The 16,394-nt window shown below is 61.0% G+C and overlaps 1 protein-coding gene across 11 annotated transcripts in view; it reads right to left on the bottom strand.

Annotated features, from left to right (window-relative positions):
• Positions 1-82: 82 nt before the first annotated feature.
• Positions 83-16,394, bottom strand: part of MYO9B (myosin IXB) — a 96,157-nt gene continuing 79,845 nt past the window's right edge. For 6 of the 11 annotated variants that reach the window (XM_081287919.1, XM_081287926.1, XM_081287928.1 and 3 more), the window contains 20 exons: positions 14,949-15,265; positions 13,155-14,078; positions 11,924-11,984; positions 11,641-11,762; positions 9,948-10,081; positions 9,585-9,772; positions 8,662-8,760; positions 8,401-8,574; positions 8,040-8,081; positions 7,730-7,841; positions 6,785-6,858; positions 6,042-6,234; positions 5,820-5,948; positions 5,467-5,572; positions 5,139-5,270; positions 3,542-3,665; positions 2,962-3,009; positions 2,444-2,593; positions 1,558-1,681; positions 83-1,440 (listed from right to left, as the gene is read on the bottom strand). In XM_081287919.1, the coding sequence (XP_081144045.1) occupies positions 1,025-1,440; positions 1,558-1,681; positions 2,444-2,593; positions 2,962-3,009; positions 3,542-3,665; positions 5,139-5,270; positions 5,467-5,572; positions 5,820-5,948; positions 6,042-6,234; positions 6,785-6,858; positions 7,730-7,841; positions 8,040-8,081; positions 8,401-8,574; positions 8,662-8,760; positions 9,585-9,772; positions 9,948-10,081; positions 11,641-11,762; positions 11,924-11,984; positions 13,155-14,078; positions 14,949-15,265 (3,669 nt within the window). In that variant the 3' untranslated portion in view covers positions 83-1,024. The remainder of the gene's footprint in view (positions 1,441-1,557; positions 1,682-2,443; positions 2,594-2,961; positions 3,010-3,541; positions 3,666-5,138; positions 5,271-5,466; positions 5,573-5,819; positions 5,949-6,041; positions 6,235-6,784; positions 6,859-7,729; positions 7,842-8,039; positions 8,082-8,400; positions 8,575-8,661; positions 8,761-9,584; positions 9,773-9,947; positions 10,082-11,640; positions 11,763-11,923; positions 11,985-13,154; positions 14,079-14,948; positions 15,266-16,394) is intronic. The other 5 variants (XM_081287924.1, XM_081287921.1, XM_081287925.1 and 2 more) reach the window with 4 other exon arrangements.

The following is a 16,394-nucleotide window of genomic DNA, read 5'->3' as shown; positions in this document are numbered from 1 at the left end:
ACAACCCTCCGGCTGAGGCTGCAGGGCTGACCCCATTCCCACCCCCAAGCCAGACTGAGCAAGAATCCCACCAAAACACGTCACAGGCACTTTTTCTTTATTTCACACCTTGTGCAGAGTGCCCTTTGTCCCAGGCCTGTGGCCAAGTGCCCGGGGGAGTGGGTGGAGCTTGAGAGGGGAGGCTCCACTCCCTGCACCCCCAGGCTGCTGCTGCTGCAGGGATGTACACTGCAGGCTTTGCCCTCCCTGCTCTACCCAACCCACCCCTAAAGGTCCTGAGTCACTGGCTCATGTCACACAGGGCAGGCAGTGCCTAGGGCAGCCTCCTCGAGCCTCCGGCATCCAGGCACAGTAGAGAGCTGTGACAGCACATTCAGTCTCCCCGGGATTCGAGGTTGGTGCTACCTGGGTTGAGGGCCATTCCTGGTTCATATCCTGGCTCTAGCCGACAGCCTGGACCCTGTGGAAGGCTCCAGTGTTCCCTGGAATGTACGTGGCCAGGTGGCCGCTGCTGCCGGAGACAAGCATTGGAAACAGACTGGGGAGGTCAGGTGCCCCGAGGGGCTAACCCTTCCGTGCAGGGTCCCAGTTCGCCGACTGCCCACTGACTGGATGCAGCATGTAGCTGAGCGAGTGGCCCCGCTCTGAGGACCAGTCCAGGTCACGAGGGAGACGCACAGCGCGTTAATATAAAAGTTTGAACATACACATATAAAAAACGATTTGGTCTTCCGTTAAGGCTGTTACAGTTTAAAGTTATGTAAACCACAAACAAACAGTTACTGTAAAAGCATAGAAGGGGGAGACGTGGGCTGCCAGAGACCTGGTGCTGCAGGCGCCGCGGGGCGTGGGGCGCCGCGTGGACCCCTGGGTCCTGCCACGCCTGCACCTGGAGCCTGGGCCACCTCGCTCTGCTCTTAGAGCTGTTTGTTCTGGGTCTTTCTGCTAGAGGCTGGCTCCACAGCTCAGGCGCCCAGCTCCAGCACAGGGCCGTCCTCAGACACGCAGACGGTCACTGGCGCCTTCAGCCGTTGGCTTGACCCGAGGCGGGGGGCAGGCGGTACATTGGGGGGTCTGAGTACCTCCGCTTGAACCCAGGAGGCCGGTCGTCCTCTTCCAGGGGTTCCAGGGCACCCTGCGCAGGTAGGCTCACCCCGGGCGTGATGTACACTGAGTGAACCTGGTCCGGGCGGCGGGCAGGGGGCTCTCGGCGCCTCACTGGGACAGCAGCCTCCTGGGCCCTGGGCGCCCATCCGTGAAGGTGGATGGGCAGGCCAGGCGGGAGCTTGATGTTGGCCATGGGCATGACGGGGTTCCGCCGGGGGGTCTTCACTCTGACCGTGACGAAGGAGGATGGCCTTCGTCGTGGAGGGGCGGCTGCCGTGGGGAGGGGACTCGGGGTGGGCGCACTGGGGCAGGGGAGAGCAGGCGTGGGGGGCCCTTTTGAGAGACAGATGGCAGGGTTACTGTGGCTTTGGGGTGGGCAGATGAACCCACGCCCCGGGGGCTGCTGGGATGGACGGGAAGGAGCGAGGTGGCCGTGACCTTAATACTGACCTTCCGAGGCCCCCCGCCCGGCCCGTTCCTCCAGCAGGCTCTCGGTGCTGGCTGACGTCTCCGAGTCTAGGTTTTCCTCGTCAGAGCCCCTTGGGTCCAGCTCTGGTAGCCGGTAGGTGATGTCCTCCCTGGGGGCGAGGGGTCACTGTGTCCAAAGCTGCTCCCACCATGAGGAGCCCCCCCAGGGAAAGTGCTGACAGGGACAGGGCAGTCTGCCCCACACCCTCTCTTAACTGCCCACACTTGGCCTAAATGCTCTGAGCCCTCTGAGGCTGCATACAGCCCGGGGTTCAGGTGCTGAGGGGAGCCGGGCATCTGCCCAGCACTGAGCTACTGAGCTAGTGATGTGCTCCCACCGTGGGGCTGCGGCTCGAGCTGTCCTCTGCCTGGAGCAATGTTCCCTGGTCCTAAGAGTAAGGTGGCCAAATAACCTGGTCACATCTGTTTTCCTGGTTAACCATTTCTTTTTGAAATGCAGTTCCTGTGTTGCCCAGGCTGGCCTTGAACGCCCAGACCTAACAATTCTCCTGGGTGTGCCATGACACCTGCCTCAAGATGACTTTCTTTTTTTTTGGTGGTGCTGGGGATGGAACCCAGGGCCCCCACGCTGTGAAAGCACCCCACCGCTAAGCTACACCTCAGCCCAAATCTGGGTTTAAAGAGAGCTACTGCAGGGTTCATGGTCAAGTTTGGGGACAGCAGTGTCCCACAAGGTGAATATTTTTGCTCTGTGCTAGGTACAATAGAACTGAGCCTGGCAAGGTCAGGCAGACCTCCTGGCATAGACCCTGCCCAGCAGTGTCCAAGATCACATCCTCTGTTGCTTGTGGGGCCAGTGGATGGGGACTGAGTGGCCAGGGCCGAGGGGGAAGGGGGGAAAGGACACTTGCTTCTCCTCCTTGATGGACTGGATCCGCTCCATGAGGATCTCCTTCTCTCGGTCCTCCTCGTCACCAGCCCCTGCCTCCTCCTCAGGCAGCACTTCCAGCTCCTCCAGGCTGCTGTCCCTGCTCACCTGGGCCTTGGGGCTCTTGTTCTGAAAATAGGGAAGGAACAAGTCTGACCAACACCCTCAAGGGGCGGAGCTTAGTGCACTCATGTGGTTGGGGCGGAGCTTAGTGCTCTCAGGCAGACCAAGGGGCTCCAAGGGAGGTTAGTTCTGCCGAGGTCCCACTGTGCTCTTGGTGAGACTTCAGGAATCCTGCAGGGACAGAGTGGCTGGCACTTGGCTGATTAGTGGTCCTCAGAACGGAGGGTCAGCAGGCAAAGGGCCACCCCCAGCATGCACTTGGAAGGCTAGGACATGCTCGGTCTATGATACGAGAACCCCGGGGCCAAGGGAACCCCAGCGTGCACCGACGCACTGGGAGACATGCACCGAGGACCCACAGAGCGCGTACATACCAGGACCCCCTCATAGGGAGACGAAAACCCCAGTTTGAGAGGCCAGGGCTGAGGGAGAGATGAAGACAGGGTGAACAAAAGCACCAAGACTGCGACGCAGGCACGAGCAGGGGGCAGTCCAGCAGCTGGCCCAGGGAAGTGTTCCGGGCTCTCTTGGGAGCCCAGGACCTGCTCCCCCCTGGACCCCCGCCCCACCACGTGAGGTCTCTTTTCCTGCTCTGAGAACATCTTTCTGTGGGTAGGCCCCAGGGCAGCAAGAGACAAGGCCAGACAGATGACCCAAACTACCACCAAGCGGGTACCAGGTCCCTCCACCCGTCCACTGAAAGGGACAGTTGGTTGGTGTGAGGCTGAGCGTGGACTGTAACCGTCTGGTCAAGCCAGGAACTCTGCCCCTACCCGTGCGGTCATGAGGGCCCAGCAGCCTGTGCCCAACTTGGAGCTGGGAGTCGGCGGGAGAACCTGGGCAGCGAGACCACGCCTGCCGCCCACAAGCATGCCCCATGGCCCCACCCACGATCAGGCCTCTCCAGCTGAGGCCCTGCCCATGCAACCCCTCCTCGCTGTCCTGGGTGCTCACAGCATTTTGTTGCAGGAGCGAGAGCCTTCGGACGGCGATGCTCTCTGCAGCCTCCAGCTGGTTGATCTCCTCCATCTTTACTTTGTACTTCCTCATCTGCTCTTTGATCAACATTTCCACGCACCTACAGGGAAGCAGCAAAGCAGGCAGGGATTCAGTTCCTGTCCTGGGGATGCCCTGAGCTCAGGTAGGTGCTAGTCGAGAACTGTGGCACAATGACTGAAGGAAGAGAGGCTCAGAGAGCTGGCAGAGTCAGGGACACAGCTGGGGTCCCTGGCTCCCATGCGGTGTGACCTCAGGCTGTTCAGTCCCCCTCTCTGAGCCATAAGCTCCCTGTATTTATAAGCCTCCTTGTTGGAAGAGGAAAAACAACAGGGAGGGTTGGAGGGAGCAGAAGGGTGGGGACTATCCTACCTTGCAGAGGTGTATGGGGTGCAGGCAGGTTGGGCATTTTGTCACAAGGCCAGTGAGCAGCCAGCCCCGGGGCTTCAGAACATGAGCTCTGACCTCAGCCGGGGGGGTGGTCAGTAATGGAGGGAAGGAGAGGTGGGAACTCAGGCTGGATGGAGAGACGGTCTCTGCCCCTGGCCCCCTTATCATGACCCCATAAGAAGAGAAGGATCACAGGCTCTGCCAGGACAGGCTGGAGGCAAATCTGCTGATGCTGTGCCCCTGGGCAGTGCCAGAACCTTGGGTCCCTCGTTGCCTGCCTGCTTTTTGCTGGGGTTTGTGAACACGGCTGGGGCCCACGAGATGGTGTTCCCCTCAGGCCACCTTCGAGTGTGCTTGCCACACAAAGCCACCTGTGTGATGGGCTCTGATTTCCACAACTACTAAGCTAAAAACCCTGCTATCATGGATGACTGACCACCTCCTGAGTTCTTTAAGACAGGGTTTTGCTAAGTTGCCCAAGCCGGCCTGGAACCCCAGCCCTCAGCCTCTTGAGTTGCTGGGATTATAGCCTCTGTCACCACCCCCAGCCCCAGAGTTCTTCTGAAGAATTGTCAGGTGGGAAGAAGATTCTGGAAAAAATCGAGCAGTTTGTCACCCTCCCTGTCACGGGGTCGGAGGGATTTCTCTCTTTTTTTCATTCTTTTGGTCTCAGAAGAACTCAGAGGACCCACACTGCTTGGGAAGTGATGAGAGGTGGCATCTGCACCAGCCTGGGTGAGTCCCACCTTGGTGCTGTCTGCAGGGCTGGACTCTGGGCAGTGACAGGAACCCCAGTCCCCTCACCTCATGGCTTTTGCTAAAAGTTGGTCTTAGTCCAGAGTGGCGTGCTCCCAAGCACGTCTGGAACGAGGGGTGGGTGGTGGGGCCGCTCGGAGCTGGCTGCTGGCCTCAAGTGTTCGAGGTTAGACTTCCACCCGCGCCCAGAAAAAACTGCAGGGCAGAGCAGCCACGTGAAGCTGATCTATGGCTCCACAGCTCAGGAGGACTCCAGGGCCACGGTCACCTCCAGACTCTTCTCTACACACAGCGGCACATGGCCATGGGGAGATGTCGCAGGGGGTTTTGGTCAGGCTCCTCGGTTTCATCACAGGCTGGGCTACGCCAGGTGGGGTGTGTCTGGGGGCCCGCCCCTCCTGGTACTCACGTGGTGATCTTCAGGACATCCTTCATGCTGGTCAGTGGGTCTGAGTTGTCGGGGCAGCGCAGGAGGCAGGGTGCGAAGATGATGGCCAGCGCCCCGGGCGACATGCGGTTCACATCCTCCAGCAGGGCCACCCTGCAAGGCCACTGACAGTTAGGGAGCAGCTGCGGCCCAGAGAGGGAGCTCCCGGGGTCTGGGCAGCTTCCAGGAAAGAAGCTTTGCCTCCCAGGGGTGGGAGGCATGGAGGGGCGCCACAAAGGACCCCGGGTGCCCTGAAGTCTGTTGGGCTTGGTCCCCTCCCAGACCCCAACGCTGGCGGGGCGGTACTTGCTTGACGAGGTGGAAGATGAGCCTCTCCAGGGAGTTGTGGTTGGCCTCGGGTAGGTGCTCCAGCACCGCGTAGATGGCGGCCAGCTGCTCCTGCTTTCCTGGGAGCTCTAGGGAGGTGGAGGGCATCAGCCACCCTGGGCCTCCCAGCTTCCCCCGCGTGCCTCGGGTGCAGGGGGCCGCCCTGCATGGTCCTCGGGATGGTGTGTGGCAGGAATGGTAGGCCTCGGGGACCCAACCCCAACTAGGACCCGAGGTGGGCAGACTCCTCCCTGGCTGGCCAGAGCGCATGCTCTGTCTGTCTCCTGACGGGGCCACCAAGGCTCGCCCCCCATGTCCACGTGCTGCGGGGCTCACCGACGGCCCGGAGGAAGTCGCCGTAGTGGGCAAAGGTCATGAGTGGCTCAGGCAGCTCCCGCAGCCACTGCTTCAGCACGCCCGTGATGGCGTGGATGGGGAAGTCCTCCAGCCGCACTGCTGTGGGGTCTGCGGGTAGAGGCTGGTGAGTGGCGCAGGCAGACCCGGGAGGAGCCTGGCGCAGGTCCACCCGCCTGGTCTCCACCTGCCCGCAAGGCCTACCTGCCTGCAGCACTTGCCGGAGCTCCCGAGTCCGGTTGGCAGCACCTGACTTGCGGTAGAGGCCCTCAGTGTACAGGCCGTGCATCTCTACGTGTTCCAGAAGCTTCTCCAGCACGATGGGCACTGAGGCCTTGTCACTGGTCAGGCTGTCCATGCACACGCCAAAATGGCCTGGCTCAGTGCCCGGCTCGCTCTGAAGAGCATGGAGGGGGTCAGGCTCCAGCTACCCGTCCTGGGTCCTCCCTCCTCATCCTGCAGAGCCCACGGCCCCCCTCTGTAGGTGCCATCCCTCCCTGCTTCCTTGTCCCCTCTCGCACAGCTGCTGGGAGCACCAAGTTGCAGAGGTCAGCTTGATGGCCAGCGGGCAAGGGGTCCCTCCACGCAGCACCCACAGAGTAGGATCTTCTGGGGGAGAGGCTCCTCCTTGGCCCTTGGGGCCCCCTCAAATGAGTGGATGCTGACTTTTGCTCACGCCCAACACTCAGGACTCCACTTCTCTGGGTCACAGCGGACAGGTGTCCCCCTGCTAGGCCTGGACTCTCCCAGGGGCCGAGGGTCTGAGATGTCCAGCCCCTGCCTTGGGGGCCTCACAACTGGAGTCAGGTGTGTTTTGCTGCAAAATCAGAGGCTGCAGCCCCTCCCACCACCCCCCTGTGAGGGCCCACGTGGCCCTCACAAGTACTGCTTCCCCCGCTGCCCTGGGCAGTGTTCTAGAAAGTTCTGGACCTGAGCACACTCCTCACCTTCCTCCCACACGTGTAGGAGCAGTAGCTCTGGATCTTGTGCACACACTTCTTGTGGCAGGTCATCTTGCACACTGTAGGGGGTACAGGGCAGTGTTCCTGGACTGCCCACCCCACTGGCCGGGCCCGACTGCCTTCTCAACTGCATTGCTCGTCTCTGCCTTGATTCCCACAAGGGATGCAAGGCAGGTTTTCAGAGCTGGTGACCATTAGTCACTTCAGACTGGACCCAGATGGCCACTCGGACAAAGAACAGGCTTTTAGGGGGCCCAGGCCCTAGTCCTGCCAGGAGGTGGCCCTGGGGACATGATGAAGTATTGTGGCATGAGTGATGTTGCTCTGAATGATCGCGAGCCAGCCCCAGGGTATGTGACACGGTGTCACATTTTCTTGCAGAGGAAGTCAGCTGTGCTAAGAGGAGGGAGCCAGCTTTTGGGGATGAGCCAGCAGGTGGCTCAGGACACTGACAGCTGGGGTGGCGGGAATGCTTCACACACAGGGGCAAGGGGACAGGAGGAAGGTTTCAGAATCTGAAAAGACCCAGGCCTGCTGGTTCTGGCAGAAAACAGCAGGGTATGCAGAGCCTGGTGGCCCTGGGGCGACTGTGCTCAGTCCTGGCCTGGCTGCCTGGCAGTGGCGTGACCAGGGCCTGCACCTATCTCAAGCTCCTGAGTCTGAGAAGGGGGTGACAGTTCAGGCCATAGGAGCAGTACATCCAAAGCCCAGACAGGATGCAGGGTGATGTGCCCACATGTGTGAGGAGGTGGTGGAAGGTGGTCAGACTGGCCCGTGGGCCTCAGGACCACCTGAGGACTGAGCCCTGTCTTGGGAGTGACTGAGCGAGACACTGGGTGATGACATGTGTTGGGAGTGATGTTCCAGAAAGACTGGCGGCTGGGCGAAGGTCATGGGGTACAGTGCGGGCAGGGCTGCTCGGGCACTCACCGCTGCAGAGCAGGGCCTTGTCCATGAGCCAGATGTAGGAGAGGCACTGCTCACAGGACTGCGGGATGCTCACCTGGTAGCTGGCAAACACGTGCCCGTTGTGCTCCTGGACCTGCGGGGGCAGAGCGGCTGAGCCTCCCCAGTACCGTGGGGCGCCCTGCTCCTCAGGGGGCCCGCCCAGCTAGAGGGCTCCTTAGGAGCTGGGAGACAGCGCACACATGCATGTCTGTAGGGACACGTGTCCACCGCAGGCAGAACACGCCTGTGCACAAAACAGCAGTCGCACACGCACACGCGCAGGCCTACTCACGGCACGTTCCTGCTTCCGCTTCTTCTTCTGAGCTTTGCTCTGCTGAGAAGGACACAAAAGTGAGGTCCTCATAGGGACACTTGGCCTGCCTGGTTGTAGGGGTAGAGGGTGGCGCGTGTCCCTAGGGACATTCTGGCCCATCACAGAGGAGGCTGGAAGCCTCTGTGCACCACGACCCCTCTCTCCTCTGGAGCTGGCGCCTCCCACCCTAACCCTACCACCAGCTCCTGAGAGGAGGGAAGACCCTGCAAACAGAAGGGGTGGGGCGGGGGGTGGCCCCAGGCTGCAGTGGGCGCGGTAGAGGTGGAGGCAGGTACAGGGCAGAGAGGATGCGAACATGACTGGGAGTGGGGACACGCACCTTTGCAGGCTCAAAGTCATTCTTGGTGTAGCCGCGTGTGAATTCGTCCAGCAGTGACTGGAAGAGGTTGAGCACCAGGTTGGTGTCCTTCTCGCCGCGCTCTGTGGCCAGGTTGTTGACGACTATCTGGTAGTTCTCCATGAGGTCTTTGTAGCCCACGTGGATCTTCCCATTCTGTAGGAATGCCAGGTGTCACCCCAGGGCAGGGACAGCTCTGGGGGAGGGCGTGGGAAAGGCCGAGGGCCTGGGGCTTCCACGCACCGGGGCAGAGTACATGGTTTTGATGTTGCTCCTGAACTTCTCAGTGGCCTCGGTGAATAAGCTCTCGATGGGGGTCTTCTGGGAGCGCAGGTCATTTATCTGCAAGGAGAGAGTGGCCCTGTCCCTGCAGTGCCATGAGCCTGGGGACCTACAGTGCTAGGGAAGGCTTTGGGGCCGCTCTGTCCCGTCCTAAGTTCTCCTCTGGCCTCAGAGGACAAAACTCAGCCCTCTGGTATCTGAGAGAACATTCCCTGTATTGGGATGGGCCTGTGCACTGGGGGTCACCGGGCAGCATCCCTGGCCTCCACCCTCCAGATGCCAGTGGGCTCCTGCTCAGTCCTAACTAGAATGTCCCCAGACACTGTCGATGTGCCCTGCAGGACAGGACTGCCCCCGATGACAGCCACAGGTAGGCTCCAGGCTCTTCCTGCCCCCCATTCAGAAGCTTGTGCCTAGCCACACCCCGCAATGGGCTGTGTCAGGGGTCTGGGTCACTCTGAGATACTGCTGTGTCCCTTCAGCGACCCCTTGCTTCTCCTGGGAAGCTCCCGATCACCCCCAGGTGGGCCATGAGCACCCCAGGCACAGGCCCTGGCTGGTTCACCTTCACCTCTGTGGCACTTAATCAATGTCCTCCATGAATCAGTTGCATTTGGCAACACTGTATTCTAAACAGAAGAGGAGTGGACAGAAGGCTGGGCAGCAGGTGGACTTCAGCTGGACAGGGACACCTTCTGGGGTTCTAACAGAGACTTTTCCTGTGGTACAGGGGCCGGCACCAGGACACCTGTCCTTGGCAGGTGTCCCCCCACGACACCTCACCCGGCCCTGGACTGTTTGTGATCTGCCGAGGGCAGCGACTGCCCGGCTGTGCTGTTCTTGGGGAGTTTGTGCCCCTTCACCCTGGCGTCCCCGGGGCTCACCTTGTTGAGCAGGAACTCATCCAGGAACTTGAGCTCGTTGGCGTTGGTGATCTTGCGGAACACTGACTCCCGCCACTTCTCAGACACCGTGATCTTGCCGATCTTGAGGTTTCGGTTCTTCTTCCCTTTGCCCCCCATCTCCTTGGTGTGCTTCTCGCCTGCTGTGTGGCGGTGCGGGTGGCCGGAGACTGTGGGGACACAGAGCAGCTGTGAGGGTGCGTCTGGGGAGGCACTGGCTGGCCCCCGGGGCCATCAGAAACGCAGAGCATCAGGACCCGAGTGCAGTGCCCGTCTGAGGCCAGCTTGGTGGCTTGGACCTCAGCGTCTGCAGAGGCCTCTGCCTCTAGTCCAGTGGCCACTGACCTTCCGCACTCTTCCTCGAGGCCGAGGCTTCGGGAACAGCATGGCCTGCCGCGGGGCTCTCCGCCTCCTCCGTGCCCTCCAGGATGTACTTTTTGTCCTTAGTTTTATGTAGGAAGAGTCTCTTAAACGTGGATCTGGGGAGACAGCAATGTGCTTTCTTGTTGTCTTTTCATGCTGAGGTCTCTCTGGGGTGCCGTGGGGCACGGGTGCAATCCTCGCTATTGAGGAGGCTGAGGCAGGAGAATCCCAAGTTTGAGGACAACCTCACTAATTTAGTGAGACCCTATCTCAAAAAAAAAAAAAAAAAAAAAAAAAAAAAAAAAAAAAAAAAGGCTGGGGACACAGTACAGTGCTTGAGTGGCCCTGGCTCGACCTCCAGCACCCGCAAAAAAACTCTCCTTGATGTGGTTTTCACAGGCAAGAGCCAGAACAAGTCAGAACGCACACGTGACATGTGGCTGCTTGACGCCTGGGGAGAGCGGCCGCCCCCGGGACGCGCCCCAGGCTGGGCTCGAGGTGCAGCACGATCATGTCTGAGAAAGGGTCTTGGTGTGTCTGAGTGGCGGTTTCTGGGATAGCACCCTGGACTGGCCAGGCTGCCCGATGCTCTCCTGAGGAGGAGAGAAGGGCAGACACCGGGGGAGAGGGCCATATGAAGATGGGCAGAAACTGCAGCGATGTGGCCAGAGACCACTGACTGGAGCCTGCGGCTGGATGGGCCAGGAGGGAGTAGGACACCTGGAGTTTGGACCTTCAGCCTCCAGTACTGAGGACAAACTCCTGCTTAAGTTTAAAACTTTGTGAGGTGGGTGGTCTCTCTCTGCAGCAGGGGTCCCTGGCCTCACGCCTAGGGAGGCCATCCTGTGGCTTCCCGTTACCTGCCCCGCGTGTGGATCAAACCTCAACTGCTCCATGGCCCATCCTCTCTGTGAAGAACCAGCTGGAACATCCAGGCAGAGGCTCTCTGGGGACAGACCTCGACCTAGATTTTACTATTTGAGGCTCTCGAAAGGGTTCCCAGAGGTGAGGACTGATTTTGGCTCCGTTAAAATCCAAATGGAAACCGTCCGTCTGCAGACCCAGAGGAGGTGTCCCGCAGTGGTAGAGGTTTCCTGGGTGTCCTGCACACAGGCATGGCACCTTGTGCTAACGAACGCACAGGCCTACGCTTTGTGGGCAAGTCCAGTGGGTGGGTCTTTGTTTTCTGGTACTGGGGACTGAACCCAGGGGAACTTAACCACTGAGACATCCCAGCCCCTTTTAACATTTAGAGACAAGGTCTCGGGAAGTTGCTCAGAGCCTAAGTTGCTGAGGCTGGCTTTGAACTTGTGATCCCCCTTCCTCCTGAACCGCTGAGGTTCAGGTAGCGGGTGGGTTCTGAGACAGGGGCTTGGGACCTCTCCAAAGATGTTTTAGGACTAGGGATCAAGCCCGGGGATGCTCTACCACTAAGTTACACCCCCAGCCCTTCTTGTTTCTTGAGTCAGAGTCTAGCCACATTGTCCGGGCTGGTCTTGAACTTGTGATCCTCCTACCCGAGACTCCTGAGTTGCCCCCACTGGAATCTCTACTGAGCAAACACCTGCCCCTTGTGCTTGATTGATGTGATCGGGTTAGAAGAGTAGACTGAGGCGACGCCTTGGCAGGGACCCTGGGGCATCCTCTAGAGGCCTGAGTTCCCCAATCTCCTTACTTAGAGTCAGGCTGGGAGCCTGGGGACAGGCCTGCATCCAGGCTAGAGGAGATGTCTCCTGACTTCTTCTTCTGAACGGCTGGCTTCTTTGTGCTCAGCTCCCCTTCGGTTTCTGCTGACGGCTGCAACAGGATGGTGTGGATGGGGGTGGGCGAGAGGCAGGTGGTCTGTGCTGGGGACCTTGCTTTCCCACTGTGCCCTCTAGCCACCGACTCCACTCCTCTCTGGCAAGGGTGGAAGTGGACGTGGGCCCGGAGGCGAGGGCTGCACCCTCTGGCCTTACCTGTGCCTTGGCGGGGGAGAGCCCGGAGATGTCACTCGTGGGCAAGGAGGTGCGCCGCTCTCTGAGGGAACACAGACCGAGGTTTACCCACAGAGCGTGGCAGCGTGCCGCCACTCCCCCTCCCCTCCCCGGGACCCCAGGAGGTCTGGAGAGTGGTGGTCGGTCAAGATTGGCAGGTACAAGTGGATGGGTGCTCCTGGCACCTGCTAGCTGGGGCTAGGGATGCCCTCAGTGCCCTGACCGGCACAGGACGCCCCCACTAGAAAACTGTTCGGCCCCTGGATGCTGGTAAGGCAGAGGCGCGGCCTGACTCCCGGCCTGGCGCCCGTCTCCGTGCCACCTGCCGTCCGTCTCCACGGCTCGCTGCCCGTCTCTGCAGTCTCATTGTCTGCCGTCTGTCTCCTGCCTGGGTCAGTTTGTCTTGGTCATGCTCCATCCCGTGCCCACCTGTGTCGACCTCTGAATATCAGCTACTGCTAACTAGCGGGTGGTGCCCAGGGACACTGCTACACCACTTCTGCAGGCCCAATGGTGACAGCACACGGGGGTCAATCCCTGCCTTAGCACGAGAGGCCCATCTGTCCACCTGCCACCTCCACCTGTCTGTACATTTACGTCTTGATGCGCCTCTGTCCACCGTCCATCTGAGCCTGAGTCGGCACTGCTCTGCCCCTCCTGGCCTCGACGGCCTCCACTCTGACCTCTCCTTCCACGTCCGTCTGCCACCCCCACCTGTCTCCAGCACCTCTCTGTCCATCCGCCTTGTACCCACAATGCTGTTGGCATCCAGCGAGGTTGGTCCCCAAGAAGCCCCCTCTGTAGACCACTACCGGGGCTGCAGCCTGAGTAGCGCCCAGAACGAGGCGCCTGCTCTGGGGGGAGCAGCCTCGTCCTTCCTGTGCAGCAGGAGGGGCTGTGGGCTGGAGATTCGGGTCCCTAGGATCCAGCTTACCAGGGTCAGCAGAGCAAGCCCCTCCTCTGAGCCTGGGTATGTCACCAGCCCCACTCACTGATGAGGAAACTGGGGTCCAGGTGGGCCAGGGAGGGAGTGCCCCCTCTGAGGGCCGCCCCCCTCAGGCCAGGAACTTTCCATGTGGGCGTGGCTCGTTTAGGGCACTGTGGGGCACAGGCCCAGCTGGCGCCCACCCATCCAGTGGGCATGACCACTCCTGAGTCCCCCTGCCCACCCAGCGTGGCAACCATGCTGCCTGGACCGAGGATGGGGGCTTACTCTGTGGGTGTTAGGGCAGTCCCCATGCTCCAGTGCCTGTCACTGAGATCCAGAGACTGGCTCAGCATGGTGCTGGAGCCCGCAGCGGCCATCAGTTTCTTGCCCCTCCACAGCTCCACAACGTTGGCCAGCCGCTCGCTGTCCGGGTGCTGGTACCGCTGGATCTGGGTGGAGCCTCCAGGGCTCTCGGGCTTGTCCTGAGCCCTCGGGCTGCCGCCAGTCTTGCCCTTATTCTTAGGGGTCTCGGGGGTGCTGCCCGGCATGGACGGGCCCACCCTGCTGTCCAGGGCCAGGCTGGTTGGCCGCCGCATGGGGCTGGGCCTGGGGCTCCCTTCGGGGGGCGCCTTCTCCAGGTCTGCGGGGGTCTTGCTGACGGCCACAGCTGGTGGGGACTCCACAGAAGGCTTCCTGGGGGCGCCCGCAGCCTCTGTCCCCGCCTCGGCAGGGGCTTCGCCTCTCCTGCTCTCCTTCCGGTCTTCAGGGAGGCCGTCCCCCAGCTCCAGGATGGCCTTTCTGGAAGGTTCTCTGAAGGCGCCCTCCTCCTTGCAGGACTGGATGTGCTTGTTCTGCAACTCCACGTGCTCCAGCCCCCTCTGCCGACGCGACTCACGCTTCTCCCGGCTGCTGGGGGCTTTCTCGTGACCCTCCGCGGTCACGCTCTTCGGGGGAGGGACTTCCTTCTCAGCACTGGGCACCTCTTTCTCTGGTGGGGAGATGCCTGCTGGGGACCTGTGGCTGGGCAACGCCTTGGGCTCCAACATGGGGCGCTCGCTGGCTGCTGTGGGCCCTGGGCCCTGCTCGGCGCTCTGCTCCTCGCCGGCCATAGGGCCTGGCTGGCCCCGCGGGGGCTCTGTCCTCGAAGCTCGCTGGGCTTCCCGCAGCTGCTCCTCGGCCTTCCGCTTCTCTGAGACCATCAGGCTGAAGCTGGTGAGAGGAAAGGCAGAGGGGCCCGGTTCAGAGATCGCGCTCTAGGCTGAGACGGGTTCCAGGGGGCCACACGCCCTCCTGTCACCCGAGGGCTGCGGTCGAGCTCTGCCGTCAACTGCTGGCCTCAGAGATGCTCCTGCAAAGGTGGACCCCCTTCACCAGGAGGGGAGAGACGGCAGTGCCCCTCACTGCAGGCGCCACGGACACCCTGTCTGCGCTTCCTCAGGCCGGTCAGGGAGGGAGCCTCCCTACGACCCGGGGAGGCGGAGGAAGGAGGGCCACCAGCTCCAGGCCAGTCTCAGCAGCTCAGACCCCGTCTCAAACACTGACAGGGCTGGGGGGCAGCAGGGGACACCCCGGGTCACCCCCAGGCCAGACACACACACGCCGGTTCCTCTGGGTGCACTGGGGCCTGGCTCCTTCTCCAGGAGGCCCTGGCACGTGTGGGCACTGCCTGAGAGACACCTTGCTCTAGGAACCAGGACCCCGACTCAGGCAGCTGCGGCTGGGCCTGTGGGAAGGGGAGGGCCCACAGGACACCAGCTGTGGGAGGGCTGGTCTCAGAGCCACAGCTGGGGTTCTCTGTGCCCTGTGACAGCCCAGCTGAGTGTGTGGGGGAGGGGAGCTGGCATTGGGCTGGCCTGGGAAGCCCCTCCTCTGGAAGAGGCCAGCTGTGGTCAGTGGCACCTGGAGCTTCGCCCCTGAGCGCTGCCAACCCTGGACATCTTGGGAGCCCCTGTGCCCTGATGGCTGGCTTCCTGCCGGCCACTCCCTGTGCTCATCTCGATGCCCGTAGCTCTGAGGCCGGGCAGTGCCTGGGCAGATCTTCAGTGAGGGGCTCCTGGCCCCGGGATTTCCCTGACTCACCTCCTCCGCTGCAGGTGCCCCCGGCAGAGGCTCTGCAGGCGGATGATGCTCTGTCTCCGGCGGCGGTAGGCCTTGCGCTGTCGGTAGCCCCTCCACACGGCCTGGAGGTACACTGCCGCCTGCGTCCTCTCCACTGCCCGCCACACACGGTAGGAGCGCCAGCAGGCTTGGATGGTGACGGCCGCCCGCTTCATCTGCAGGAAGCGCCTGCGCTCCAGCACCATCCGGAACCAGCTCTGGAGCAGCAGGATCTTGCGGACCACCTCCTGGTGCAGCGTCTCCTGCAGGGCCTGCCGCTCTGTCTCCTTCAGGAAGACCTGGCGGGGGAGGGGTCAGCAGGGTCAGCTGCACTGCGCCTCTGCTCCTGGTGCCCAGGTCCGCACAGCCACCGGTGAGAACCGGGCTGGGGTGCTGACCGACTGGGATTGAAGTAGAATTAACATAGCGTACAATTCACCATTTTAAAATGGACAGTGTGGTGGCATTAGCATATGCACAATTTTGTGTGGCCATTGTCTCTTATGGCCAGCAACGTCTCTTAGCTGGTCCCAGAACATTTCATCATCTTCCCCAAAGGAGAGCCTGTCCCCATTGGCAATCCCTCCCAGTGCCCCCTTCCAGCCCCTGGCAAGCACCAGTCTTTCCTTCTCCATGCGTGTTCTGGACATGTCGTGTAAGTGGAATCAGTGGGACCATACCCTAGGGGGTCTTTTCTGTCTGGCTTCTGTCACTCAGCATGTTTTAAAGGTCCACGCACGCTGCAGAATAGACCAGCATTCCATTCCTTTTCACGATTAAATACTATTCCACTGTATGGACATACCACCCTGTGATGATTCAGTCACTGAGGAGTATTTGGGCCATTTCCACCCCTGCTGCCATGAGCAGCTCTGCTGTGAGCATGCACCCGTGAGCATTTGGTGAATGCCTGCTTTCAGTTCTCTTGGGTATGGCCAGGAGTGGAGCTGCTTGTTCAAAGGCTACCTCAATTAACTTGCTGAGAACCATTAGGGGATGTCCCAGAGCAGGGGAGGCCTTCGCGGGGAGCTGATGTCACCACTTACAGTGAACATGGGTAGTCAAGCAGTGCCCTATAAACAAGAGGCAACCCCGTTCTCGCCCACTGGGGATCAGGGACAATGTGTGGAAAGGAAGGGAAGGAAACCGCCAGACACTGTGCTACGCTCCGACATGGCTCACGTGCTGGAAGCCTGGTCTCCAGTGTGGTGGACTGAGGTGGGGGGACCTTTAAGGAGTGGGGCCTATGTTAATGCATGGTGGCTGCATGCCAAGAATCCTAGCTCCTCAGGAGGCCAAGGCAGGAGGACGGCAAGTTCAAGGCCAGCCTGGGCAACTTGGTGAGACCCTGACTCAAAGTAAAAAGGGCTGGGGATGTGGCTCAGTGGTAGAGCACTTTCCTAGCATGTGCGAGTCCTGGGTTCCATC

This window comes from Spermophilus citellus (assembly GCF_964194105.1).
Source record: "Spermophilus citellus genome assembly, chromosome: 3".
Lineage (NCBI taxonomy): Eukaryota > Metazoa > Chordata > Mammalia > Rodentia > Sciuridae > Spermophilus > Spermophilus citellus.
Note: the sequence above shows the minus strand (reverse complement) of the source record. Positions and strands in the feature narration are given on the sequence as shown.